The sequence below is a fragment of the Vulpes lagopus genome, chromosome 3 (genome assembly GCF_018345385.1).
Source record: "Vulpes lagopus strain Blue_001 chromosome 3, ASM1834538v1, whole genome shotgun sequence".
Classification (NCBI taxonomy): Eukaryota; Metazoa; Chordata; class Mammalia; order Carnivora; family Canidae; genus Vulpes; species Vulpes lagopus.
The window spans coordinates 30,598,043-30,624,717 of NC_054826.1; the positions used below are offsets into that span (position 1 = coordinate 30,598,043).

General features: G+C 48.6%; 1 protein-coding gene across 1 annotated transcript in view; it reads right to left on the bottom strand.

The window, feature by feature from the left end:
- The window catches only part of FAT2 (FAT atypical cadherin 2), an 81,195-nt gene extending 56,597 nt beyond the window's left edge, over positions 1-24,598 (bottom strand). Inside the window, 2 exon segments of the mRNA XM_041747060.1 lie at positions 733-4,021; positions 24,467-24,598. Coding sequence (XP_041602994.1) covers positions 733-4,000 — 3,268 coding nt within the window. The 5' untranslated portion in view covers positions 4,001-4,021; positions 24,467-24,598.
- Between the last annotated feature and the right edge of the window lie 2,077 nt (positions 24,599-26,675).

The window sequence follows — 26,675 nt, forward strand, 5'->3', positions numbered from 1 at the left end:
GATCCTGGAGACCCGGGATCGAATCCCACATCGGGCTTCCGGTGCATGGAGCCTGCTTCTCCCTCTGCCTGTGTCTCTGCCTCTCTCTCTCTCTCTCTGTATGACTATCATAAATAAATAAATAATAATAAAAAAAAAATTAAAAAAAAAAAAAAAAAAGAAGGGAAATTATTCATATACACTGATATATAAGATATCCTGGTGGTGTGTAAGGGGAAAAAAGTGTTGCAAGCTTAGTGTCTTTTGTATTATTTTCTCACACAATAGAATAAACAGTCATAATATATAAGATTCAAAGAAGAAAAGTTTACAAAATTATAGACCAAATTGTTAATAAAGATTAGATCTGGGGAGGTAGGACACAAAAATATACATTCATTTTTCAATTATATTAAAAATTATAATGATGATGCATTACTTCTATAAGCATATACATGTAATATGTTATATATAATAGTAATATATAATATGTAATATATGTGTGTACATAAATATATACAGATGCCAATGAGATGGGTGATTTGACTTAAATGGGACACAGACACACAGACACACACATCTTCAATATGATAAAGATAAATTTAAAGTAAAATAAAAGGGACAAGATAGAGAGTCCCTATCTATTGCCTTTCTTTTTAGCCTGAAACCTGCCTTCTTTCAGGATGGCCCCTCATCTGCTGAGGCCCATCCTCTCCCAGCACCTAGCATTCCCATCCATCCCACTTGCCGTACCTGTGTCCTGGTTGATGCTAAAGGCTGCAAGGCTGGTGCCAGCCCTTAGGAAGTATTGGAGCTCTCCATCCAAGCCACTGTCATCATCGTGGGCAGCCACCACCATCACCTGGGTGCCTGAGGGGCTGTTTTCCTGCACTTGGCCCTGGTGCACAAAGGAAGCAAAGCGGGGAGGGTGGAGATTCTCATTCACATCCAGGACTATCACTTCCACGTGGCAGAGGGTCCTGCGGGCCAGAGGCCTCCCACTGTCACTAGCCCACAGGCTCAGATTGTATCCAGCCCGCCTCTCAAAATCCAGCTCTCTCTCTAGACTGAGTGCGCCGGTCATCAAGTCCACGTGGAAGGTCCCATGGGCATCATCCAATAGGACAAAACGCACTTCTCCCGCAGGCCCAATGTCAGGATCAGAGGCATCCAGAAATGTTAGAATAGTTCCTGGGGGCAGATCCTCTGGGACTTTCAGGCTGCTAAGTTCTGTGATGCATTGAGGAGAGTTGTCATTGGCATCTTCCAATATGATTATAAGGTCAGTGACAGTGAAGAGCTGGTGGCCCTTCCTGGGCTGATCCCTGGCTTCCACCTTGAGTATATATTGTGGTTCTGATTCCCGGTCCAGGTGTCCTGTGACAACCAGTTCCCCAGTGAGGGGATGGAGGGAGAACTTCTCTGTGGGGCTTAACAGAGTGTAGCGGACCCTCCCATTGTCATCTGAATCAGCATCTTTTGCTTTCAACTCTGCAATTGTGGTTCCAACTTCTGTGTCCTCTGAGATGGTTATCTGGTACCCCCCAGGAGGAAATCTTGGTGCATTATCATTCCAGTCTTTCACATTCACCGTCAGCAGCTTCCAGGAGGACTTCTGGGGAGTTCCCAGGTCATACACTGTTACATTGAGGATGTAGAAACTGGTGACTTCATAGTCCAAAGGGGCAGCCACAGTAAGCATCCCTGTCTCCAGCTCAATGTCAAAGCAGCCCTCGTCATTGCCATCTGCAATTACATAGACCAGTTTGCCATTAAAGCCAGTATCAGGGTCAGTGGCTGCCAGGTGGGCCAGGGAGGTATTGACAGGAACACGCTCAAGGATATCAATGGACTGTGGGAAATGGTCCTCAAACTGGGGAGTATGATGATTGATTTGATATGCACTTAAGGAAATGAAGTCCTCATCATTGGAGTCCTGGTTCTGAAACCCAACAGAATGGAGAATGGTCTTTGTGAAATGTGTCAATACTCCTGTTTTATCACATGTTATAGGAACCTCAAAACGAGGGTCTTTTACTACAGTAATATTCAAAGTTGTGGGTGAGGCATAGTGTTTCCCATCTGAGGCTGTAATTTTCAGGGAATAGGTGATGGGTTGACCAGCAGTATGATTCATAAAAGAGCGTTTGAGGGATATCACTCCAGAGAAATGATTTAAATCAAAATACTCTAGTTCATTGCCTGACACAAACTCATATTTTAGGTTCTGAAGCTCATCCACATCTATAGCTGACACCGTCATTACGGATTTTCCTACTGGCCAGTCTTCACGGATAGACCCAGTGCAGTTGACTTGCTCAAACATAGGCTTGTTGTCATTCAAGTTCTTGAGCCTAAGAGATACAGACACTTCTTTTTCCTGGCGAAATGGGGACCCCCAATCTGACGCCCGTACCCGGAAGGTATAAATTCTTCTCATGAGCTCATAATCCATGGGTTTGGAGGTGGAGATGATCCCCAGGTAAGGGTCGATTGAAAAGGGCACAGCTTTTGGACGAGTGATGGAATAAGTGACATATCCATTCTCTCCATGATCCTGGTCTGTGGCAGTAACTGTCAAAATGCTGGTGCCTGGAGGGATGTTCTCATCAAAGGTACCATCATAGGAGGACCTGTTAAAGATGGGGGCATGGTTGTTACAGTCCACAATATCAATAACCACGGTGGTGGAAGCCAGGCCCGGTGAGGTTCTGATGTGTAGCTGGTAGTGGGCTCGGTCATGGAAGTCCATGAGCTTCGTGGTGGTCATAAGCCCAGTGCGAGCATTAAGTCTAAACCCCGCACTCTCTGAGGATGGCTTTAGAACATACTGCAGGTTGGGGAAGGCTCGGTTTACTCTCACCATCACCACACGGCTCCCAGGAGGGGAAAACTCACTAAGCTGCACTCTGTAAACAGCTTTCTCAAATTTGAGGGAAGCCAGTTTGGCAGCAGGTAGGTGAAAGCCCCTGATCTGGGAATAAGAAGAAGGCCTACTCCCACGCCTGGCCTGCAGGCTGAGGTTGAACCCATGAAGGTGCTCCAGCCAGTTGATGTCTTTGACGGACACTAAACTGAACTCACTGCTGCGGGCATAAGACTTGATGGCTTTGAAGTACTTTCCAGGGTCTCCACCAACAACTTCCAGTGAGTCTACTTCAGCCCCTGAGCTGTTTGCATCCACCATCACGGTGGCATATGTGGTGCCCTCACTGCTGTCTGGTGAAGCCACCACCACCGAGGTGATGGCTGGTGGCTTCCTGAGGGCAGGCTCTACATGGATGACAAGTGCAGCCAGATTACCAAAGCCGTTGCCCTCTGAGATTTTCCTCATGCGGTCCACAGCCAGCACCTGGAGCTCATACCTCCCTCGCCAGGTGACATTGAGCTTCCCAGCCAAGGTGACCACGCCACTAGTGGGATGGATGGCAAACATCTCCGACCTCATGTTAAAGGCATAATAGAACTTGGCATTCGGGCCCAGATCAGCATCTGTGGCAGTCACCTTGCAGATAGGGCTCTTGAGAGGCATGTCCTCAGAGATGGTGACTCGGTATGAAGGTGGGGAGAAGAGGGGTTTCAGGTCATTCTGGTCCAGGATGTGGACCACCACACGGGTCAAAGTTTCTAACTCCAAGGTCTTCTCCGTGGCTTGGATGATGAGGGTGTAGCTGTCTCGTACCTCCCTGTTCAGAAGGGCCGTGTTGCTGCTCTTTGTCCTTATTCTCAGAAAGCAGAAGTTACCCACCACATATTCCTCTGTTTTAAACACATTGGCCACGTCCCCAGAGATAATCCGGTATCTCACTGCCCACTGCGGCTCAGCCAAGTAAATGCCCATTTTCACGGAGCTCTCCACGTAAGTCTTGGGGGCAGAGTTTTCATAGATGGTTGCATTATAGAGAGAGTGTGTGAAGCGCCAGGCGGAGGAGGAGACGATCCCTTCAATCCCTTCTTGGGGCTTCTCACAGGTTGTACAATGAAGCAAGAAAATGACAAAGCCCAGGAAGGCAATAACCATGATGGATAAGCTCCCGAAGCCCTAGGCGGAAAAAAAAAAAAAAAAAAAAAGAAAGGAAGGGTATAAGTTAGGAAAGAAATAGCTCCTATGGGATCCCTGGGTGGCGCAGCGGTTTGGCGCCTGCCTTTGGCCCAGGGCGCGATCCTGGAGACCCGGGATCGAATCCCACGTCAGGCTCCCAGTGCATGGAGCCTGCTTCTCCCTCTGCCTGTGTCTCTGCCTCTCTCTCTCTCTCTGTATGGCTATAAAAAATAAAATAATAATAATAAAAAAAAAGATATACTCTTACTCGTATCCGAATACGTGTCTAGATCTGGCAATGCCGGGCATGGTTTCGGCAGGACATAGGCTCATCTTTTAAAAAAAAAAAAAAAAAAAAAAAAAAGAAATAGCTCCTATTGTTGTGGTTCTTAGCTGGGGTGATTTTGCCCCTTTGGTGACCCTTGCCAAAGTCTGAAGATATTTTCAGCTATCCTGGTTTGGGGGGAGGGGTACTATTGGCATCTAGTGACTGGAGAGAGGCTGGGGTACTGCTAAACATCCTGCATCTCACAGGACAGCCCCCCAACAACAAAAAATGACCCAGCCCCAAATGTCAATAGTGTTGAGGCTGAGAAACCCTGTATTTGAAGACGAGACAGACTAGTTTAAATGCTTTCTCAGGGGTACCTGGCACATACAACACAACCCTGACCACTTGACTCCTTTTCCTAAAAAATCATCACGGCTCCCCCATGGTGTTGAAGTAGTTTCACCCAGGTCCCAAGCTTAACAACCTGGCTCTACGTACTTCCTCTAAGACTGCTCCATGAAGGCTGAGGTCCAGCCAAGTGAGGCTGTGTCTGCACATGCAGGGACTACAGAAAAGCCAAGCGACCAAGACCATAGGCCTGGCATCAGACTACTTGGCCATCAGCTATGGCTCCAGCACCTACTAGTTGGGTGATTCTCTGGGCAGGTTATTTAACCTGTGTAAGCCTCAACTTCCTCTTCTATGGAATGGGGATAAAGATATTATCTACTTCCTTGGATGGTTGTGAAAATGAAGTGAAATAACAAAGGTAAATAATGCAGCAGGGTACCTGGGACATAGAAGTTTTAACTCAACCCTAACCCTAAGAACACCAATAAAAAATAAATTTATTATTTTAAAAAAAGAAGTTTTAACTCGATCTTGGCTATTATTACTAATAGGAAACTCAGTTTCATAAAGGGAAGGGACCCATCGAGGGCCCTACAGCTAGATAGCATCAAAGCAAGAATTAGACCTGGGGCTCCTTGCATCATAGGCCAGGGCTGCTTCCCCTCTCCCAGGCTTATCTGCACTCATCCCACTGCAAGCCCCTTTGGATAGGGCCTAATTCTGACTCATCCTGTAACTTCGAATCTCCTGGAATGTCAGAGCTACAATGGACCTTTGAGACATGGAGTTCTGACCCCGCTCCTCAAGCATAGATGGAGAAATAGAGCCCCAGAGGGGTGATGAGTCTTGCCCCATTCCACATAGTGGGTGGCCAGGAAATAACTAGTCTCTGGGAATTGTTCAACTAACTACAAATGAGTGCTTCACCCCCTAAGACCTGCTGCGGCTCCAATTCCTTCCTGGGTCATTTCCCACATGGCTCATCCCTGAACTCCAACCTGGGTTAAAAGTCCAGCCAGACTCATCAGGGAGAAGGTAGAAGGGGAGTAAGGGAGGGCAGAGTTTGGCTGCCAAACTAAGCCTTCCAGAAGCAGAATGTGAGGCTGCATACACCAGGCTAGTGCCTGGCCTGCCCGTGAGAGTCTTGACTCCAAGGAGCTTCGTGGCTGCCAGCCAGATGTGCGGAGCATTCCTGGATGAAACAGGCAAGACTTGTTTTTCCAGTTGCCTTGCTCTTCAAAGGCGAAAAAGAGTTAAACTCCTGGGGCAAGAGGGAAAAAGAGAGGCTTGCTTTCCAGAGTCCTGAGGGAGCTAAATGCAGCTTCTTTAAGACCTGGTAGGGAGCATCCCAACATGGGAGGCAGGATGGAGGCAGGAATGGAAAAGCCTGCCTATCTTGGGATCTGCAAGCCTGTGACAGAAAAGAATTTGAATATGCCCCATCCTTCCAGCCTCCCCACTATCCTTCTCTTGAAATCCTATTGGTGGCACCCCAGGTCCAGCACCTTAGAGAAGAGGGAGCAGGGATAGAGGCAGATTTTACACTTGGGGTATCTACTCCCCATCCTTCCTACTCCTCTACTCTTACTCCTTGCTTACCGCTGCGGCCCACAGTGAAGCACGCCTCAGGCAGAAGCCATGTTCACCCCATTCCACTCACCCATCCCTGACACAGTCTCCTGTAAGAGGGAGTGGACCCCTGAGTCATGTGGACCCCAGCCCTACAGGATGGCATTGCTTTGGAAGTTGAAGCCCCAAGGAAAAACGAGTTCTTACCCCAGTCCCAACTCTTCTCACTAGGCAGTCCAGGGAGCCTAGCATTCATGCAGCCTCCCTGCTCAGCCTGCCCTGCTTTGCGGAAAGCTTCCTGTTCACCAGGTCAGCACCCGTGTAGGGCAGGCCCCAACAAGACACAGCACTCAGCAGCTGCACAGGCATCTTGTAGAGATGAGCTTAGGGAAGGGACCAGGGGCAGGATCTCCCTAGAAGGGGATAAGATGCAAAGAGGATGCACCTTTGAATGAGGGTTTGGTGACCAGAGTTGTTTTCAAGGTGTAGGACCCACAGACCAGCCTGTGTCTGGACATTTGTTTCCTGGCACTATGCCTGGGCAAGTGAACAGGTTTGCAAGGTGCAGAGGCATGGTGGGCTCCCTGGGCTGTCCTCCCAGCCCACAGCACCTAGGACCACTATTTTGAAACATCTTGTGAAATCATAAACCAATTCAAATTACTTCTTAAAATTTTCCAGTGGCTTTCATAGCATTCAGATTAAAATCTAAACCCCTTACCAAGGCCTACAAGACCCCATTCCATGTGGGCCCTGCCTGCTTCTCCAATGTTACCTCCCAGCACTCTCCCCATTGTTCACCAAGCTGCAGCCACATGGGCCTCCTTTCTCCTCCACAAACATGCCAAACTAGAGCCTGCCTCAGGGCCTTTGCACTTGCTGTTTCCCTTAAGATTTTCACAACACTAACTCCTTGTTATCCCTCTTCCTGGCTCAGCTCAAATGTCATATCCTAACCCCCAATTTGATGTAGCCTCCTTCCTAGCACCCTTCTCTATCATACCGCCCCATTTTTGTCATGACTTTTAGCCCCACTCAGTTATGTTCTTTCTAATTTGTTTAGTGACTGTCTTCTACGCTAGACACTGGGCTCCATGAAGATAGGAGCTTTGTGTATCTTATTCATACATAAATTCCCAGTGCTTGGCACATAACCTATTCAACAGTTGAAAAATGGAAGGATTTGGACTTAGGAAAAGCAATGAGAGAATGAAAACTGAAAGAACCTTTAGTGATTATCCCTTCCTTTCTGAAGCTGGAAAATGAAGTCCCCCCAAAAGAAAGGGACTTGCCCAAAGTCTCAGGGTAAGAATCAGAGCCAGGTTCTTTCCTCCCGACCCTACTGCCAGAAGGAGAAGCCACAATTACTTGTAAATCCGACCACTTGGGTTTAAGTCCAAAGTCACCACTTGCTCACTATATCACCTTGGGTAAGCTAACCTCCTCAGACCTCTGTTTTCTCATCTGTAAGATGGGGCTATGAAGAGTCCTGTTTTCCTGGGATTTTATACAGACTAAATAAGATCATGCCCATTCATGTACTTAGCACAGCTCTTGGCCAATAGAAAAGCACTCAATAAATATTAGTTATCATTAGTTTTTAAAGCCAAAACAGAATCAAAGCCTGAGGTCAGAGTGAGGGTGGGGTCCACTGAGTCCTCTGGAGAAGGTCCAGGCTGTGCCCCAGCAGAGCAGGAAGCCGCTGGTCTCTGGTCGAGTCTAAGCTTGCTGGCCCAGCCACAGGCTGTTCTGGTAAGCTGCGAGCAGGCGCTTGTCTGGGGTGGGGCCTCCCGTTCTTGGCTCCCCAGACTTAGAAGAAAATCTGCATGTGGGTGAATGTGCACATTTGCAGGAGGGCACGCATACATACTTAGGTGTCTATTTTTGAAAAGTTGTATGGGTACTTTAATTGTGTGTGCCTGCTGGACAGAATGAGTATGATATGAGCGCATAAGTTTGTAGCTATGGGGCTTGTGTGTGCACAGGCGTGAGCAAGTGCAGGGTGAGGGTTCATGAATAGACGCTTCTAGGCTATATGCCTGAATCAAATCTGCCTCCTTGGAACACCCAGACCCTCTCATTGATGGGGAAAACAGCCGAAAGTGGTTCACAACACTCAGTGTCTGGCTATGTGACCTTGGGCAAGTGGCTTACCTTCTCTGATTTTCATTTCTCTACTTCATAATACCATTTTGAGAACAAAATTAGTTAATATACATAAATGCTGAGTATAGTATGTGACACAGTTTTCAACAAATATTATCAACTACTATTACTTTTAGCAGCCAGCTCACACTCTTGACTGCTGAGTTTGTAGGGAATGAAAACTCTCAGATGTATTATCACATCACCCCCAATCTGTTCTTCACAGGCTGATTTTCTCCAACTAAATGCTACAGGGCTTTAATGAGACCATGATGCACTTTAGCCAGTGTTTCAGCTCACCACTCTGGCTTCTCAGAATCTCGATTCTAACATTCAGAAACTTGGTGGTTGTGGCACCCATGTCTTTATCCAAGTCACTGATAAAAAGTCTAAGCACAAATGGGAGGAGCAGTGCACTGAGATCTTTCCTCATTCTTGTGGTTAGTGACCTCAAGTGCAATTCTGGAATGAGTCACCTCAGAATACAGAGCTCCCCATCTCTGGGGAGTCCAAGCAGAGGCTGGGTGGCAACCTGAGAAGGATATGGTACTCTAGAGGGATATTTGCCCTTGGGGGAGACGAATAAAGCTGTAAAGTCCCTTCCAACTCGTACAGGTATGATTCTTTGGCCTCTGCAGGGCTATGATCTCTACTAGACCCTGAAAGAGTCCTCAAAAGCAGCGAATGGATTTCCTCTGGCTGTGGATCAGGCTTGCATGCTCATTGATGCTTGCTCAGGGGTCCTTGTAGCAAGCTAATCTGGCCCTTGCGAGACCTGGATCTAAAGTCATTTGTTCCCTGTGTGGCCTTGGTCAAATCAGCCACAAAAGCCTTGTGAACCTCTTTCTTCCTCTGTAAATGACGTGCGATATGTTGGGTGAAGGGACTGGAATGGGTTCATGATTTCAAACCCCTCTATTGCTTTCAAGGGCAAGATCTCTTTTTTTTTTCCTAATGAAATTATAAATAGAGAAAAGCAGAGCTGCACTATTAGGAGCCGGGGTACAAGGCAAGGGCCTTGCCCTCAGGCTTGTCCCTCACCCCACTGGGAAGCACAGATTTTAAAAACTGGGTAGATGGCCTCTAGGAACCCCTGCAGATCTGACAGACTGGGGCTCTGCTCTTCTAATGTCCTGTGTCGTGTTATAAAAAAGTCCTAAGACACACAATTGGATGCGCTATGAATCTAATGTACTATGATCTATATCTGTAATGGTCCACGTGCAATGACTTTAGTTCTGACTAATGCTGTCCCTTCCACGGGGAACCAGATGTACTCAGATTAATTCAAAGCCAAATCAAACTCCCACCAAAGAAGCTTTTACCAGATTTCTTCAAACTGTCAGGCTTTGTTTCTGACAATGAAATTCCTGCCTGTCACTTCCAGAAGTACCCAGGTACAGACCAGTGATGACATTCTCCCCCATGGCACAACACCTTCCCTTTCTGTAGGCAGTTCCAGATATTACGTAGTAGCCTACATAATACTCCGAGGAAGCACATCTGCCCTTTTACTCCCACCTCTCAGATAAGGGACGTGAGATTTGCACAGCATACCCAAGGCCACCCAGAAAGATGGTGGCTGAACTGAAAACACACAGCCAGACTTCCCAAACCCAAATGCTCTGGATTTCCTAGGCTGTAGGAAAATGCAATGAGATAAGATATTGTTTAAAGTTTGGAGATACTTTCGTGAAAGAAAAAGTCCCTGGATTCATTTTTCTGGATAGGAGAATGTCCAATCCACTTAACTGTAGATTTGAGTGCAAGTATTTTCTTGGTAAGTATTTTCTGATCCCACTCCCCTCCCCTCCATGGTGTCTGCCTCTGGCATCAGTGTTGGGGCTGGCTCTCATGCCTCTCAAGAAAAAATCCTAAATATATTCTCTTTGTGACAATAGCTTAAAGGTGGGGAGGGGCAGGAGGGATTGTGCCTTTGAACCAGAATTAAAATCATCAGTGAAAGAATATTGACATTCCAGGTGCCTGCTAGTCCCAAAGTCTTTAGCTATGAAGTTGTTTTTTCTCCTAGTAGTAGGGAGCCCCTGAAGATTTTTGAGAAGATGCAGGACTGGAAAAGAAGTACATGCTGAGAAGAGTAATCTGATATCAGATTAAAAGGGAGATCTTTCCATTCAAGACTCCCACTCTGGTGTGGACTAGGCTTGAACAGCAGCTCTACTGGATTAAGCCAACTGGAATTCCCTGTGGGGAGAGAGGCTTGATTTACTTTTCAGAAACTTGGATGAACCCTGAGTCATTTGTTAGTATGTAGGCAGCCCCTGCCAGGTTCTGCTGTAACAAAACAAGTCAAAGAACTGGACACAAGTGGGAAAGGAGCCAGTGGCTTGAGCCCTTGATGGGTCGTGTGACGTTGGGAAGGCCACAGAACCTCTTCCGAGCCTCACTTTATCTGTCTGTAAACTGCAGATAATAATAGCTACTCCTACCTACTTCCCAGGGCTGCAGGGGAGACAGATAATATGGTAGGTGAATGTGCAGGGAGGAAAAGACGCAGAGGAACACCTTATTACATGGCTTGGTAAATGGCAGCCCGAACTGCCAGCCGACTGAGAGGCTCTCAGAGGAGCTGTCAAAGGCCAGGCCTGCCCACACCTGAAATTAGAAGGCAGAGATGACTAACAAAGGAAGTCCTCACCTAGGACATGAGTGAAAAGGAGCTGGGCCTGGGGGGGCCCCTTCTTTATTACTGATGACAAAAAGTATAGTGTCATATCTGTATATAATCTGTAAGTTAAAAAATCTGCATGCATTATCTCACCTGGTTTTGAGGGAGAAGTGCAGCACTGAGTAGAATTAATAATAGTCAGGGAAGTGGGCTCTCGAGTCAGATAGATCTAGTTTCAAGTCCCAGCTCTACCATTCACCAGCTGTGTGCCCTTGGGCCGTTATGTCACCTCTCTAGTCCCAGTAAAAAGGGATATGGTATAAGTACCATCTCACAGAGTTGTTGAGAAGACTGAATGAGTCAATGCATGACAAATAGCCAAGCACTAGAATGCATTCAGTCCAAGTTAATTATTGTATCAACATCACCATTATTATGACACTTATTATGATCCTCATTTTGTAAATGAGAAACTGAGGCTTGGATAATTTGAAGGCTCTGCCCAGATTCATCCATCTAATAGGTGGTGGATTCAAGTGCCAGCCAAGAATTGGAATCCATATTCCAAGAAGAGAGGGCTGGTGTAGCTGGAGCCAGTTATTTAGAACAAGGTTTTCCAAAAGAACTTTCTACCATAATGGGAATGTTCTATATATCTGAGATGTCCTGTAGGGGAGCCACTAGCCACGTGTGGCTGTCAAGCACTCAAAATGTGGCTGGTACAACAGAGGAACTGAGTTTGTAATTTTATTTAATTTAAATTTAAATAGCCTCATGTGATTACTAGCTACTGAATTGGCCAGCTCAGCTCTAGAGAGCATGGCATGGGAACCAAGAACCAAGGATGCTTGGGATTCAAAGGAGGATGCAAGATCCACCTATCTGGTAGACATGGTGGGCACACCATGGCCCATCATACTTCTAGAGACCCATGAAAATATTTTAATTTCTATTAAATTCAGAAGAAAGAAAACAGTCTTTTAGGTTGAAGAAAATGTTTTCATATATAAAAATATATCTTGGGCAGCCCAGCGGTGGTGCAGCGGTTTAGCGCCGCCTGCAGCCCAGGGCATGATCCTGGAGACCCTGGATCGAGTCCCATGTCGGGCTCCCTGCATGGAGCCTGCTTCTCCCCCTGCCTGTGTCTCTGCCTCGCTCTCTCTGTATCTCTATGAATAAATAAATAAAATCTTTAAAATATATATATATCTTTATATCGACATCACCATAAAATATAACTTCTAATATTTCTTCATGGATAAAGGGCCAATAATGCCTAGGAACCTTGAAAGTATTAATATGACCCTGGTGAGATGAATATTTGAAGGAAACAGAGGGCTTCCAGGCACCTGAATTTTGGGGACAAAAAGGGACAAAGTGGGGAAGGATGAGAAAATGTTTTGTTATTGGGCCTCCTCTGCCAAAGTCATTCATTCATTTATTCATTCAGCACTTATTTCCTGAGCACTGAGGGCATTCTAGAACAGGAAACAAGACAGATGAGGCTCTTACTCTTGTGGTAAGTCTATTCTAATCAGCAGAAAAAAAGATGGTAAATCAGCGTGGTCAGGGGAGCCTTACATGACAGGGTGACATTTGAGCAGGGAGAGGGCCACAAAGACTTCTTGAGAAAGTTCCAGGCAGAAAAACACAGGCAGTGCAGAGGCTCCACAACAGGAACAAGGAGGTCATGCAGATAGACCAGAGGGAGCAAGCACTCTCCAAAGTCTTGAGAGCGCTTCCCAGACACTGAGGCTCTTTCAGCTACTGTTTATCACCAAGGTCAATTTTCGAATGGAAGAGACACCCATTCACACCCACATCTCTATCTACATTTGTGAGGACAGTTTGGCTGTGGGCATTCTAGGTTTGCAGACCTTGACACTTAGTGAGGCCCAGAGGGAGCAAGAGGTCTCTTCCTCTTGGGATTGCCTACGTGGATCCATGCACTTTGCGGTTGGAGCTGAAAACTCCCTAAACCAGAGGCACCCCAAGATCTGCAGGCTTGGAGGAAGAGACAGGAGGGAAGGGGTCCCACCCCATTTCCTGTGGGGTTCCTGGGCCAGAGTGGTTTGTAAGATGAAAACCAGCTCCAGCTCAACAGGACAGAGAACAATATTTATCAATTAGAAGCTTGAGAGACAAGCAGGGCAACAGAGCATCTCCTCCAGGTTCTACATTTGTGCCCTGGGACAGATTGGGACACAAGTGTGAACTCAGCCTTGTACGAAGGCCCATGGGAAATCTCAATTTTCTCCTCCTGACTGGAAAGGCGACAGGAGGTCCCTGTACAAGAGGAGGGATAAGGAGAGGGGAGAAGAGCTGTCCTGAAGGTCTGGGTTTGGGGTGGCTCTCTGGGAGGGAGGAAGTTTGTATTCTGAAGTCATGGGGGATAGACTCCCCCAGAGGAATGAAAAGCTTCTTTTTTTACATTTAAATTCAGTCTGCCAACATATAGTATATACTAAGTTTCAGATGTAGTGTTCAATAATTTATCACTTGTATATAACAACCAGCGCACATCACATTATATGCCCTCCTTAAAACCTATCACCAAATTACCCCACCCCACCCCCACCTCCCTTCCAGCACCCTCGGTTTGTTTCCTAGAGCATCTTTCAGTGAGTAGCACAAATTGCAGAGGCCGGAATGTCCCTGCTACATAGCCTTGTCTAGTGGGGTGCTTCCTGTCTGTGCCTCTTGTCACTCTGAATCCAGTGGAATCCTTTGCAAAAGGGTGAGTTTTCAGACATGTAGACACCAACTTCCACACTGGGTGACCTTGAGTAACAAACTTGAGTTCTGTGCCTCTGTTTTTCCTCATCTTTAAGAGGGAGATAGTAAGTAAACTCACCTCAGACAGTTGTTCAGAAGGTTTGATTCGATGGTTCATATTAAATGCTTAACATGGTGCACAGCACTCAGCCATCACGAAATAAATGCTACCTGGTGTGATTTTTACTGTTGTGATTTTTAAACTATAATCATTATCATAGGTGAATTAAACAGAGCTGGTGCTGTGGTAGATGCAAGTTGGGGGTACAGAGCCTTAACTCCCATTTGTTGCCACCTCCACCTTCTGAGGCGTCTCTGTGACATTCCCAGGCCTCATGAGGGCACAGTTGGAAGACTACTAGAAGTCTAATCTGTTTAGAAAGATGGGAAGACTATGCCCAGACAAGGGAAGGCATCGTATTAAATCACGTACGACAGTGGTGGCGCAACTAGAACCAGAACCTAGTCTCCCTGTCCTGGGCTCTTTGCACTGACCAAGCAGCTGCCCCCAGCCTGGCTTTTCTCCCCACCTGAAGGCTCCTTGGAACCCACAAAGCCATCCTTAAGGTCACCAGCCAGGAGGAGACTGCAGGGGGTAGGAGCTAGGCCTCAAGGTCAGACCTGGCCTTCATCCTGCCTCTGCTTGTCTCTCCCTGGCTCAGTTTCTCCATTTGTGACATGGAGATATCAGTTCTTACCTCATGGAGGATTTAATGAGCTTCTGCATGGAAAATATTTAGCACAGTGCCAGGTACACAGGAAATAGCTAATGTTATTACTATTATTAGTCATTACTATTGTAAAAATACAGTAATGTTACTACAGTTATACTAGGTGTTAAAAAGAAAGTACATGGGGATAAAATGGAACCATGTATGTGTACTGATCCCTGCCTATGTCCCAGGAGCTCCTTGCCAAAGTACCCTTCTACACACACACACACACACACACACACACACGTGCGCTCGCGAATGCACCATGGGTCTTCGTGACATCCCTTCTTTCCTTGCAATGATCTGTAGCAAAGCTCAAGCAGGCAGGTTGAATGACATCAAAATAATAAGAATAATTATGTATTCCAGGGTGCCACTGGCTCAGTTGGTTAAGCATCCAACTTGTTGATTTCGACTCAGGTCATGATCTCAGGATCATGAGATCAAGCCTTACTTCAGGCACCGGGCTGGGTGTGGAGCCTGCTTAAGATTCTCTCTCTCTCTCTCTCTCTCTCTCTGCCTCTGTACCTCCCCCCACTCATGCACACACGCACACACACATACACACATACACACTCTCTCTCTCAAAAGAAAAAGAATTTCTATTCCATATTCTTTTCCTGTCACCCTTTCCCCTGTAGTGGGTGCAGAGAGCTAATCAATGTAACGTCATTCTGAGGGAGGGAGTCAGGTGGATGTGAGCTGCCAGTGAAAACAGAAGGTAGAGAATGTCGTGGGTGCACCCCAACAACATGAATTTCCTGATCTTTTTCATTCCGACACTGGCATGCCGGGGTGGCCTCTCCACGCCCCATCCTCTGTGATCTGTATAATGAGTCCATTCGGCGTAGTTCCCGTCTCTATCCAGGACATGACAAGCTGCCTTCCCAGGATCTAGCGGGCCCTGGAGCCACCAATAAAGTGGACCCCGTTCCTCCTAGCTGGCTCTGAGACGCTGCTGGGATGGAAGCTTCTCATTGTTCCTCGTGCATGCCACCATCAGCCACCCAAGGCCACTCCTAGTCAGGTCTACCTCTAACTCAAGCACCCTGGGAGGTGGGGAGGCCACTGTTAGGGCCACAGAACATGATGGCCACCTGCTCAGGCTTGGGCCTAAGGCAGCTGTTCGGAGTGCCGCCTAGGTTTATGACCATTGCTGGCCGTATGATGTAGTGTAAACTACTGAACCTGAGTTTCAGTCTCTTCATACATAAATCAGAGAAGATAATCATCAGGCTGTCGTGAGGCTCAGTTAAAACGAAGTGTCTAAAACCATCCTCCAATTGCCCCACACAGGAGCCCTCACTTGCAGACACGGTGTTGAAGGTGGGCCCCACTCCTTTGGTGTCAAGGGTCCTCGGTAACCCATCAGAGGGCCAAGCGGGGGGCCCAGTGGGGGCTGAGCAGAACCCCCTCATTTTATGGGACTTCCCTTGTCCATCTGGGAACGGGGCCTGGTCCCTGCTCTCGCTCTCCTGCCTTCATGGAGCTGGCCCTCCACTGAGCTGTTGTCCAATGATACCCCCAGGATGGTGATGTTTAGGGAATGTGAAATGTGTACAGAGATACAGACACTGTCGCCGCTGACATTTATTGAACATTTACTATGTGGTGAGGCCCAGTAGTAAGCACTTGGCATGCATTGTAGCTTTAAACTCGCTCACAGCAACTCTGTAATTATCCTCATTTTGTAGACCAGATAAATGAGACTCAGAGAGGTTACCCAACTAACAATGCACACGGCCAGCATGTGGCCACAGCAGGATTAAAATTCGGATCACCGGTGTGTGATGGGATCCCCTGCCTCCCCCTTCCCTGGAGAAGGGGTTGGAAATAGCACTCAAGAGGAGAGGGATCGTTTGCCCAGCAAACGCAGATTGTCAGCAAAGGCTCTGTGTCCAGCCTTCCCTCTCAGCCCATTCCCCCTGGCCTGGCCTGGCCTGGCCTGGCCTCGCCTCGCCTCGCCATGCTGCCTGTCCGGCCGAGGCCGTACCCCTCTGCGCACAACTGCCCAGGACAAAGCAGGTGGCAGGCAAGCCTGGGCAGGCAGGGAGCGGCACTCCAGCAGTGGGGTGCCACAGGCAGATCCTTTCTGAAGCCCCTGTCAGCGCCACGAAACTGGCTGAACCTGTGGAGGGCTGGTGACACGAAAGGGTTAGGGGTGATTGTGAGCCTCAAGGTGCATACTAATGAGATGCCAAGCAGCCTCTGCTGGTTGGCTCCAGGCCAAGCCCTGGAGTTCCATACACTCAAGCCCCCTGAGCTCAGTCCATACTGATTTCCTGTTTCCCACAGTAGCTCTGAGCTCCACTCCACCGTGGCACACACAGAGTGGAGCCACTGGGCCCACTGCGTTATCACCAGACAGGGCTGGCCCTTGAATTGAACCAGTAGTTCCCACCATTGGGAATCCCCTAAGAGGGTGCGGGTGGGGGTTAAAAACACTCATTGCCAGCCCCACCCCAGATCTCTGCTAAACAAAATCATTAGGGGTGGGGCTCAGGAATAGATGTTTAACAAGTTCCCAGGGTGATTTTGGTGGGACCGGTGTTTGGGATCTGCTAAACAAGGGCATCTCTTCCTTTAGGATCCTCTCATGCCTCCTTTCAAAATGGATATCCCATCCGTGACCCTCTCCTAGGCTCTGGTGGAGAGGGGTGGGGAAGGGAGGAGAAGACCGCAGGCTCATAGAAGTGCTTCCCGAAAGTCAGTGCGTTAAAAATCACAGCCTCATCTCAAGCAGTCTGATTTAGCAGGGCTGCAGTGCGCTGAAGCGCACAGTGTCCCCTACAGGTGGTCTGCTGGCCACTGTGGGGAGAGGGGGGTGGGGTGCAGATGCAGCCCCTCAGGTAGGGCAGACCCTCGGTTATCTCTGGAGTCATTTAGAAGAGCAGACAGGAAAGGAAAAGTGACAGGTCTGATTCCCATGTCTGACTTGCACCTGAGAGTCTCTGAATCTGCAGATCGCTCTATGCATCGGCATCTCAGACCCCGGAGGCAATTGTTTATCTTGCTGTGGTCAGGTCTGTCTATCTCCCAGATAGATGCTTAGCCCTGTGAACCATATTCTACTTGCAGTAAATGGAGCTGAACCGGAAAATTAAAAGGGTTCCATGCACGTATGTACATCTCATGACACAGCAGTCCTGCTCTTAGGGGACACAGCAAAAATGTGCACGTGGACTCACCAAGGACTAACAGGGAATGTTCAAAGAGGCACTATTGTAGTAGCCCCACAGTGGAAACACCCAGAATGTCCATCAAGAGCAGAATGAGGATATTCCTCCAAGGGAATACTATATAGCAAGGGAAATGAAGTATTGTTCTAGGCAACAGTACAGATGAATCCCACGCAAAATCAGCCATGTGCAAAAGAGTGCATACTGTACTCTTCCGACTATATAAAGTTTAAAAACAAGCAAACTTATCTGTGGATTAGAGTAAGACAAAGTTGCCCTTGCGGGGGGTTAGTGACTGGCAGCGGCACAAAGGAGGTTTCTGTAATGGTGGAAATATTCTGTTTCTTCATCTGGGAGCTGGTTAGTTTCTGGAAAGTTCATTGAGCTTATGATTTGTGCATTTCTCCATGCATATTACACTTCATTAAAAAGTTTTCTGAAAATGCTAATAAAGGACTTCAAAGAACCTTTAATAAAAGGGAAGACACTGAAATAATAAAAGCATTCTGACTACAGCACATTGCATAGGATTTCATTGCTTCTGGGATCTTGGACTCTTCCTGCCCCAGGACCAGGAAGGAGATAGTTCTCAGAAACCAAGAAGCACGGGAGCTGTGCCAGAGCATACCAGGACTGTGGAACACTGAACACTCAGCAGCTCCCTCTCCCCACCCCCACAGAACCGCAAGGGCAAGGCAAGCCCGCTCTCCACTGGGTTCCCAGGCTCAGCTGAGTCCCCATTCACTGGGGTTTACTTCATGCAGCACTTTTTTCTATCCTCAGAGCAGTTTTCTTGTCCACTTTCTAGTTTGATCTCCTCAAAGGCAACCAAAGAGTATCTCCATTTTATAGATAGGGAAGTTGAGACACAGAGAGGGGAGGGTCAGAAGATTTGGCCAAGTTCATACTGCCAGCAAATGGCCCAATCAGAACTCAAACACAGGTCTTCAGCTACCAAGTCCAACATTCCTTTGGCTATATCACAGATAGGCTCTTCTCAGTAATAGTCATGCTGATTGTAGCTTCATCACTTAGCAATCACTTGCCTGTGGCTGTCAGAGTCTTTCAACAACCCAAGGATGTAGGTACTGTCATTTTATCCCCATTTTACAAATGAAAAAAACTGAGAGGCAGGAAGCCCAAGTGCCTTGTCCCAGGTCAGTGGCCAGTAAGATGGTATGTGGTTTGGAAAAATGGCCTCTCCAGAATTGGAGCTCGGAAACACTCGTTTAGTGGTTTCCAAACCCAGCTGGTCCTCACTTGGAGTTCCAATGGAGCTTGTAAAAATACAGATTCCCGGGCCCCACACCTGGATCCCACATTTTAGGGCTGTAGATCAAGATGGGGCTGAGGAATCTGGTACACAACCCAACAAGAAAGTATTTGACAACACCCCAGCTGCCTGGGTAATCACTATGTTTGTGTGTGTGTGAAGGGGCGGGAGGGTGACGGGCCAGGAGCATCAGGAGGGCTCTTGGGGAGCTGGGGGTATCTGCTTTTGCTCCGGTCGCAGGTTGGACGCTGGTGTGTTCATTTGATTAGAACTTATAACTTGATGTTCTTGAATGTTTGCAAGATGGAAAAAAGCACAGTCAGGGACACTGTATAAGGAATCTTTACAGGGTAGAGACACACTAGGGATCTAATAGGGTTCTTCTAATTATATATTTCCAAGAGTTGGAGATTTCTTGGACTTGAATTTTCCAAGATGCTATGATTCTCTCGATTCAATTCCCAAGACTTCAGGAGCCCCCAAATCTGTCATAGTAGCTAATGTTTAGTGAGCTTTTAATATGTGCTGGCTACTATGCTAACAACTTTATATGCATCCACACACAGTTCTGCGAGGTAGATAGCATTACACACCCTGCACCCTCAGAGAGGTGAAGTGATGTGTCCAAGGCCATGGACATAGCTGGAGCACCCTGGCTCCAGAGCTCATGTGCCCAAACCCTGACGCAATGCTGGTATCAAGCTCTGCCGCTTCCCAAGGCTAAGCTCCTGGGCATCCAAAATGATGCATTTTGTGCCGTGCAGTCTTGCATTTGCTGAGAGGATCCAGAGGAAAGGGGATGCTGCAGGTACAGACAGCAGCTCTGACCTGGGGCGCGTGAGCACACGCACACTAACATTACCCCACAGCTGGCATGTACAGTCCTGCTCAGCTTGCACGGAGGCCAACCGCTTGAGCACTGGAGCCAAACAGGACCTAGAAAATGGAGACTTCTCCACTATGGGCTCCCTGCCCCCAGCAAGGGAATGGACAGGTGCCTCGCAGGGGCCACTCCAGTCTCAGGAATGGGAAAAGACTCAGGACTGAGAGAAGGCAGGGCGGGGGGGAAGGGGGGGGACGGGGATTTCTCTCTTCCACAAGCTCCACACTGGGAAATGTTTAAGGCAATCGCCTCTTTCAGGAGGAGATGAATTTTCGGAGACAGTTTGCTAATCAGTGGAAATATCAGGCATGCACTTGCCCAAGGGGAGACAACAAAATAACCTTGTACTCCAATTCCCTTCCTTAAATTTCTGCTCCTCCCCACAGCCACACACAGTAGCCAAGTCACCCTTCAACTTAACCTCCCTCAACACGGTCCTCCAATATTTACAAAATAAAGGCCATGCTCCTACTATGATTTTCTGAAGTCCTATGTTTTATATACAGACATATGAAGATATTTTCAGATGCAAGTGTATATCTGGGATTTGCTTCAAAATAATCTGATGAGGGAAGAATTAGTGGAGGAAACACAATTGTTGAAGCTGAGTGATTTTTTACACTCTTCTAACTTTTGTTTATTTCTATAATTTCCCATGAATTAAAAAAATCATATATAAATTACATTGAAAAAAAAAAAAGCCATACGCCTTAGCATGTCACATAAGACCTTCAATGACCTGGCCCCACCCTACCTTTGAGTGCACATCTCTAACCATTCTCCACCCAGGTGATGGTTTCCTGCACACACCTGCCTTGCCTTGACACATGCTACTTTCATTTTCTGAAGTGCCTTTCCTACTATCCATTCCTTATTTAAGCCTTATTCAGACTTCAAAACTGAAGTTTTGTGACAGCTCCTCCAAGAAACCTTCCTTCACTGACTCTATGCCTGGGCTGAGTATCTCTCCTCTGGGCCCCCATGACAGTCTCAGTGTGCCTCTACTTTACTGCCTACCTCAAGGTATTCATCCATCCATCTATAGGTCTGCTTCCCCCAACCGTGAATCTCTGGGGACCTGATACATGGAACACACTCATTAGGTGTAGTGAACTGAGTGCCGAGAGGACAGAAGCTGTGGGATGGAGAGGAAGTGGCTTAGCCTTTCTGAGTGTCTCTTATCTTCACACGGAAAACGGCACCAGCAGCAGCCAAGAGGCACTACTGGGCTGGCCTGCAGAGCAGTTATGCAGAGTAGAAGGTCCTTGTGAAATGGTCTAACCTGGTGACAGCCCGGTCAATGAGCACTCCCCTTTACATGTTTAAATCTCATGCTCAGCAATGGCTCCCTGTTGGCTGTACAACGACCCAGGACACCATTACAAACTGGTGACTTGAGGCAAGTAATTCAAAATCTATGGTTCTGGAACACCTGGGTGGCTCAGTGGTTTGGTGCCTGCCTTTGGCCCAGCGCATGATCCTGGAGACCCAGGAGCAAGTCTGAGTTCCCCATGGGGTTGCCCATGAGTTCCCCATGGAGTTGCCCATGAGTTCCCCATGGGGGGCCTGCTTCTCTCTTAGCCTTGGGCTAGTCATCGGGTTCCCCATGGAGAGCCTGCTTCTCTCTCTGCCTATGTCTCTGCCTCTCTCTGTGTCTATCATGAATAAATAAATAAAATCTTTTAAAAAATCTATGTTTCCATCCATAGAATGGGACCAATGATTCTTAGAGACTTCAGGGAATTCCTGAGGACCCTTCTAGTTGCACAGTTACAGATACCTGCCAACTCACTGGCAGTGGTGTGTATCCCCAAGTGTGCATGTGCATGTGGGGGGGGGTGTTTGTGGGAGTTGGGGGAGGGGCCCAATTTATGAGGTTTATGTCCCCTGTCCCCTGAAGGGCCACTCAGAGTCTAGCCGCCAGCCTGGTTGTGTTCTGGGGATGATTGGCCGGCCTCCTAAGTGAATGACCAACCCGACCAGGAAGCAATACTCTTCCCTGAGCCAGGCTCGGCAGAGAGAGGTGGAGGTAAGTGAAAAGGCCTTCCCCACTCACATGCTGAGTGACCTCAGCCAAGTGCTCAGCATTCTCTGTCCAGGCTGTAGCGTCTCCATCTGTCTGATTCGATTATCTCTAAGGATCCTTCGCTCCCCACTCTTATTGATCTGTGACTGGCTAATGCTTAGTCCCTGTAAGTGACAGTGCTCATCTATGAATTAGAAATGAAGATTCATTTGTTCTCTCAGCAGATATGCAATGAGCATCTTTGATTGGCCAGGCGCTGTGCTAGACACAGGACCAGAGCAGTGAGCAACACTTAGTAGGAGAGATAGTACAGAAAAAGACCCTCGAATAATTAGTAACTACAACTGCAATTTTTCTTATGAAGGAAGACTTCAGGGTGCTGTGAGTGGTCTCCACCCAGGGAAAGCAGAAGGAGCCGGTTAGTTGATGACCATCAGCGTACTGAATACGACCCTGTGTGCTACATTTAAATGTCACATCGATCTCTGAGAAAAAGACTATTGTTAGCCCTATTTCTCAAATGAGAAGACTGAGGTTTAGAGAAGTTGAGGCCCAGGTCACACAACTAAAATAATATCCAGGATTTGGAGTCACACTTTTCTTTGTAAGTCTATCTAGAAACCCCCATTATCAATGTAAGCATTAAGACCATCAGCCATAGAAATAGTAGCTTTGAGATTCTGAGCCAACTCAGCTTGTGTAGGGGACCCAGGAAGTATGGGAAATGCCCAGAGGCTCCGCCCTGTCCAATTCCGAAGGAGCCCGAAAGGCAAGGCGCACCCAGGGAATACAGAAGGTCCCTGATTATACCAACATCATTGCCCGGTTCTCTTTAAGACTTGGCCCTTGCCCCACATTCTGTCCCACCTGGCCTCACCTGGCCAGTAGCAGTGCCAGCACATCGTCTGTTACGGGGCTGCTGGAAGGAGAACTTCTAGGCCGAGGTGAGGAAGAAAGTGCAGGGAGCAGACCACGGTGGCCCAACTCACAGGGGACCAGCTGGCAGCCCCTCCCTGTAGAAAGGACAGCCACCGCTGACACACAGGGGCTGGAGAATGTCAGAGCCCTTCTTGGTCTGTCTCCTGAGTCCTTAAGGAGACCACTAAGAATCATGGAATCAGAAGGAGTTTCCAGGGAGATCTTGGCTCCCTCTATCTCCTCTTCCATTTTACAGATGAGAAAACTGAGGCCTGGGGAGCTTCTGGCAGAGGGGGGTGTCACTGTTGCACTCTGTCGGGCTAGCCAGTGTCATGGACTCAGCACCTCCCTGCCACGATGTAAGCTGGGGTCTGTGGAGAACACCAGGGGAAACTTTGCCCCTGGATTCCTCACCTGCAAAATTGACAACCTCTTTGCCTTTATCCAACAGGCTTACTGGGGTGAATCAGCTAAGAGCGGATCATAGCCACCTTCATTTTATATGTAGGGAAATAGGCCCAGAGAGGTATGGAACCATCTATACAGCCTGCTAGTTACAGAGACGTGAATCATGAAATTCTCTTTCCATCCCCCCTTGCTTCAAAAACTCGCAATTTTCAAATGACCAGGCCCAGTCCCTGAACACAGGAAGCATCCAGTAAGTATCAACAGTAATAATAACTATTATACTAGTCGTGTTCTGCGTGGAGGGCTCTGTTAATCTGCCCAGGCTCAGCTCCCCATCTGTCAAAGGAGCCCTGAGCTTGCTTCTCTGCCTCCCTCCTCTCTCCTGAGCCGAGGCCACCAGCGCTAGAGTGAGGCAGGGGCCAGAGACAGCCTTTCTGAGCCCTCAGCAAACCGGGGCATGCTCTGCTGCTCCCCACATTGGGGCATACGGCACACCCTCTCTCCAGTGGAAGGCTGAACTCTGGCCTGGTGGCTCTGTTCAGCGTTCCAGTCCAGCTCACCTGCCTCCAAAGATATGCATCGGATTCCTGTTTCCCCCAAGACAGGGGAACAGACCTGCTCCCACTCACCCCACCTCAGGGGTGCCTCTCAGACTCACAGCCTTTTACAGCCCTTAGAGATGGTGAGCACCCTCACTTTACAACCAGGAAAGCTGAGGTTCTAATCAGGGTGCCTCAAGAGCCATACAGGAGCCAGGGCTGGCCAGCTTATCAGACTGTCCCGCAAGCCCTCCTTCTCTCCTCCACGCCAGGTGGCTTTTCTGTAATAGGACTCCTTTGCCCCCTGGACATAACACCAAGAAGCCAGCACCTCTTGGTTCCCTGGTCCCAGAACCTCCCCCTAAAAGTACGTAGGAAAATGTCCCCACATCCCTCTGAAGGCTCATCCCCAGAAAGCCCATGCGGAGACTCTCATTCTTGCAAGGACACGACTCCAACTTCCCACACGTGCAAATATGACCTTCCTCCTCCATGAGATCAGACTCCTGGCCTTGTCCATTCCTGGGCCCCAATCTCCAGCCCCCAGGCTTGGGCTGGCTACATCTCTGGCTGCATTCAGTGTACCTAGGTGCCCTGGGCCCAGGTGTCCCTGCCCTACCCCCACCATGCCTGCCCCAGTCCAATCCTGATCCCGTCACCCACCCTCCAAGAACCTGGACCGCCCCCACCTGCTCTGGGACAAGGCACAAGAATGGATCCGCTGTGCACCCCCTCCCCCAACCTCCCATCCTCCAGCAGTCCTTACCTATGCCCTTCAGGTAGGGGAGGGTGCCCCAGGCTGGGCTGCTGGGCTGGAGCCCTCTCCGCGAGCTCGGGGCTGACAGGCTCCGGAGGGAGGCGCAGAGACTCCGCGCAGGAAAGCCCGCGTGCACTCGCGCTCCGAGGAGGCTGCTGAGAAAGTTGGAGTAGGTGTGTCCCAGCCCAGGAGGAGGAGGAGGAGAATTGAGGCGGATCATCCCCTCCTGCCAGCTCTCGGTCTCACGGAGAGGGAGGGAGGGAGGGAGGGAGGGAGGGAGCCAACTGGTTTGTGGCCCAGAACTCACAGTGGGGAATCGAGTCATGGAAAATGATGGCTGGAAAGTTGCTGAGAAACTAGGCCCATCTCCACCTCCCTCCTGGGCTTTCCAGAGGGATAAACTGAGGCCCCAGGCAGGTAGTCCTTGGTGGAGGACACACAGAGACCATGAGCCATCTAGGGAAGGACCTGGGTGGCTAAGCACTGGGCCGGTGCTCCCCGAACATTCCTCCCTGACGCCACAGATCTAGGACACCCCCCACCGCCACCCCCACCCCCACCCACCCAGGTCTGTTCCAAAACCCTGGCGCTGCTGCCTCCGAGCTCAGTAACTCTGGGTGAGATACTAGTCTGAGCCTCAATTTCCTTTTTTCTTTTTTTTTTTTACAGATGAGGATAATAATAACTCTTATCTCATGAGGATTAAATGAAATAAAGGTTAAAAGGAAGTCCCTTAGCAGAGAAAGTCTCCCGTGAAAGGTCATTCTTCTCACTGTGACTCGCTGTGACTTTCTCTACAAGTGGCTTAACCTCTCCAAGCTCTGGCTGCCCCATCTGTGAAATGGGAATAGGAATCTTGGCTTCATAAGATTGTGCAGATCCACGGGACAGATACTGTGTGTAAAGTGCCAAGCACAGCACCTGCCTCTCACTGGGAAGCAAGACATCTGAGTTTTGGGACAATTTATGGGGTACCTCTCTGCTCTGGCTCCCCAAATGACTCTAATATGCTCCCTGTGTCGAGAACCAGTGTTTTAAGGGAAGGGAAAAAAAGTCAGACAGGGATTAGCTTTTTAGTTATAGAATGCATTCCTTTGCTTGTTTTGTGTGAGGCCCTGTACCTACACTTTTCCAGGGACTGTACCTGGTGCTGGGGAAAGAAGGGTAAATGAAGCTGTTCCTGCCCCACCCTCCCAGCCGAAAATGGTTCTGCAACCATCCTATCCAATCCCCTCCCTGCTACCCAGGACTCGCAGCCCCTCTGCAGCTTCCCTGACCAATGAGTCTTCGCTTGCTTACCTCTAATTATAGGGAACTCATTACCTCTCCCACCAATCAGTTCTGACTCTTGGCATCTTTATCTGATATTCAGCTGAGCCCCAACCCTTGAACCTGGTTAATAAACAAAAATTTTGCATTTCTTTATTATTACCATTATTATAAGCTACGTGACCGAAGGCAGGTGACTCAAATTTGCTAAGTCTCTGTTTCCTCAATTGTTAAATGAGCTGACGACTCCTGGGGCTGCTCAGAACAGATGTCTTTTCTCTGCCATGTGACAAAAGCTGAGGCCTGGTTCTATGGCTAGGACACGGTTTTCTAAGAGTCCAGGCTGGACCCTAAGGGCAACTGGAGGCATTAAGGTTCTGGTCTTGGTGCTTATAAAGGAGTAATGAGGCTCTTGGCTATTTCCCAGCTCTTGGGAACTATTCATTCATGGACCTGCAGTGGCGCGAGTGCAGCCACTGTGGGCGGTACGCTTGGGAATCTGTCACCAGCATCGGGGATGACCAGGTGCCAGGCAGGCTGCTGTGGTATGTTGCCCAAGACGCCCAGAGGAGCTCCCCAGCTGGGGGGAGAATCTCCCAGGCCTCTCTCCTACAAGCTGCCTCAGCCCTGGTTGAGAGGCCTGGGGCTGGATATGCAGCATGAGGGGAGCTCCAGTGGGAAGGCTGACCTGGACAATTATCCACTTGACTGGTTACCACCCAAGTCTTCGAGTCCAGGCCGATTAGGCATTAACCCAAGGGAAGGTGGCTGAGTCGCCCCCAAGAGGTCTTTGACTAGTCATGTGCAGAGTGGCAGGCAGCTGTCTCCCCTCTGGTCCCTACCTGGGCCAAGGCTGGCCTCCAGCCTGTCCAGTGCAGGGACAGCCTACAGCCTAGGGAGGGAAGGAAGGGATGACTTCCCCAGTCACTACTGATCCAGACCCTCGTCC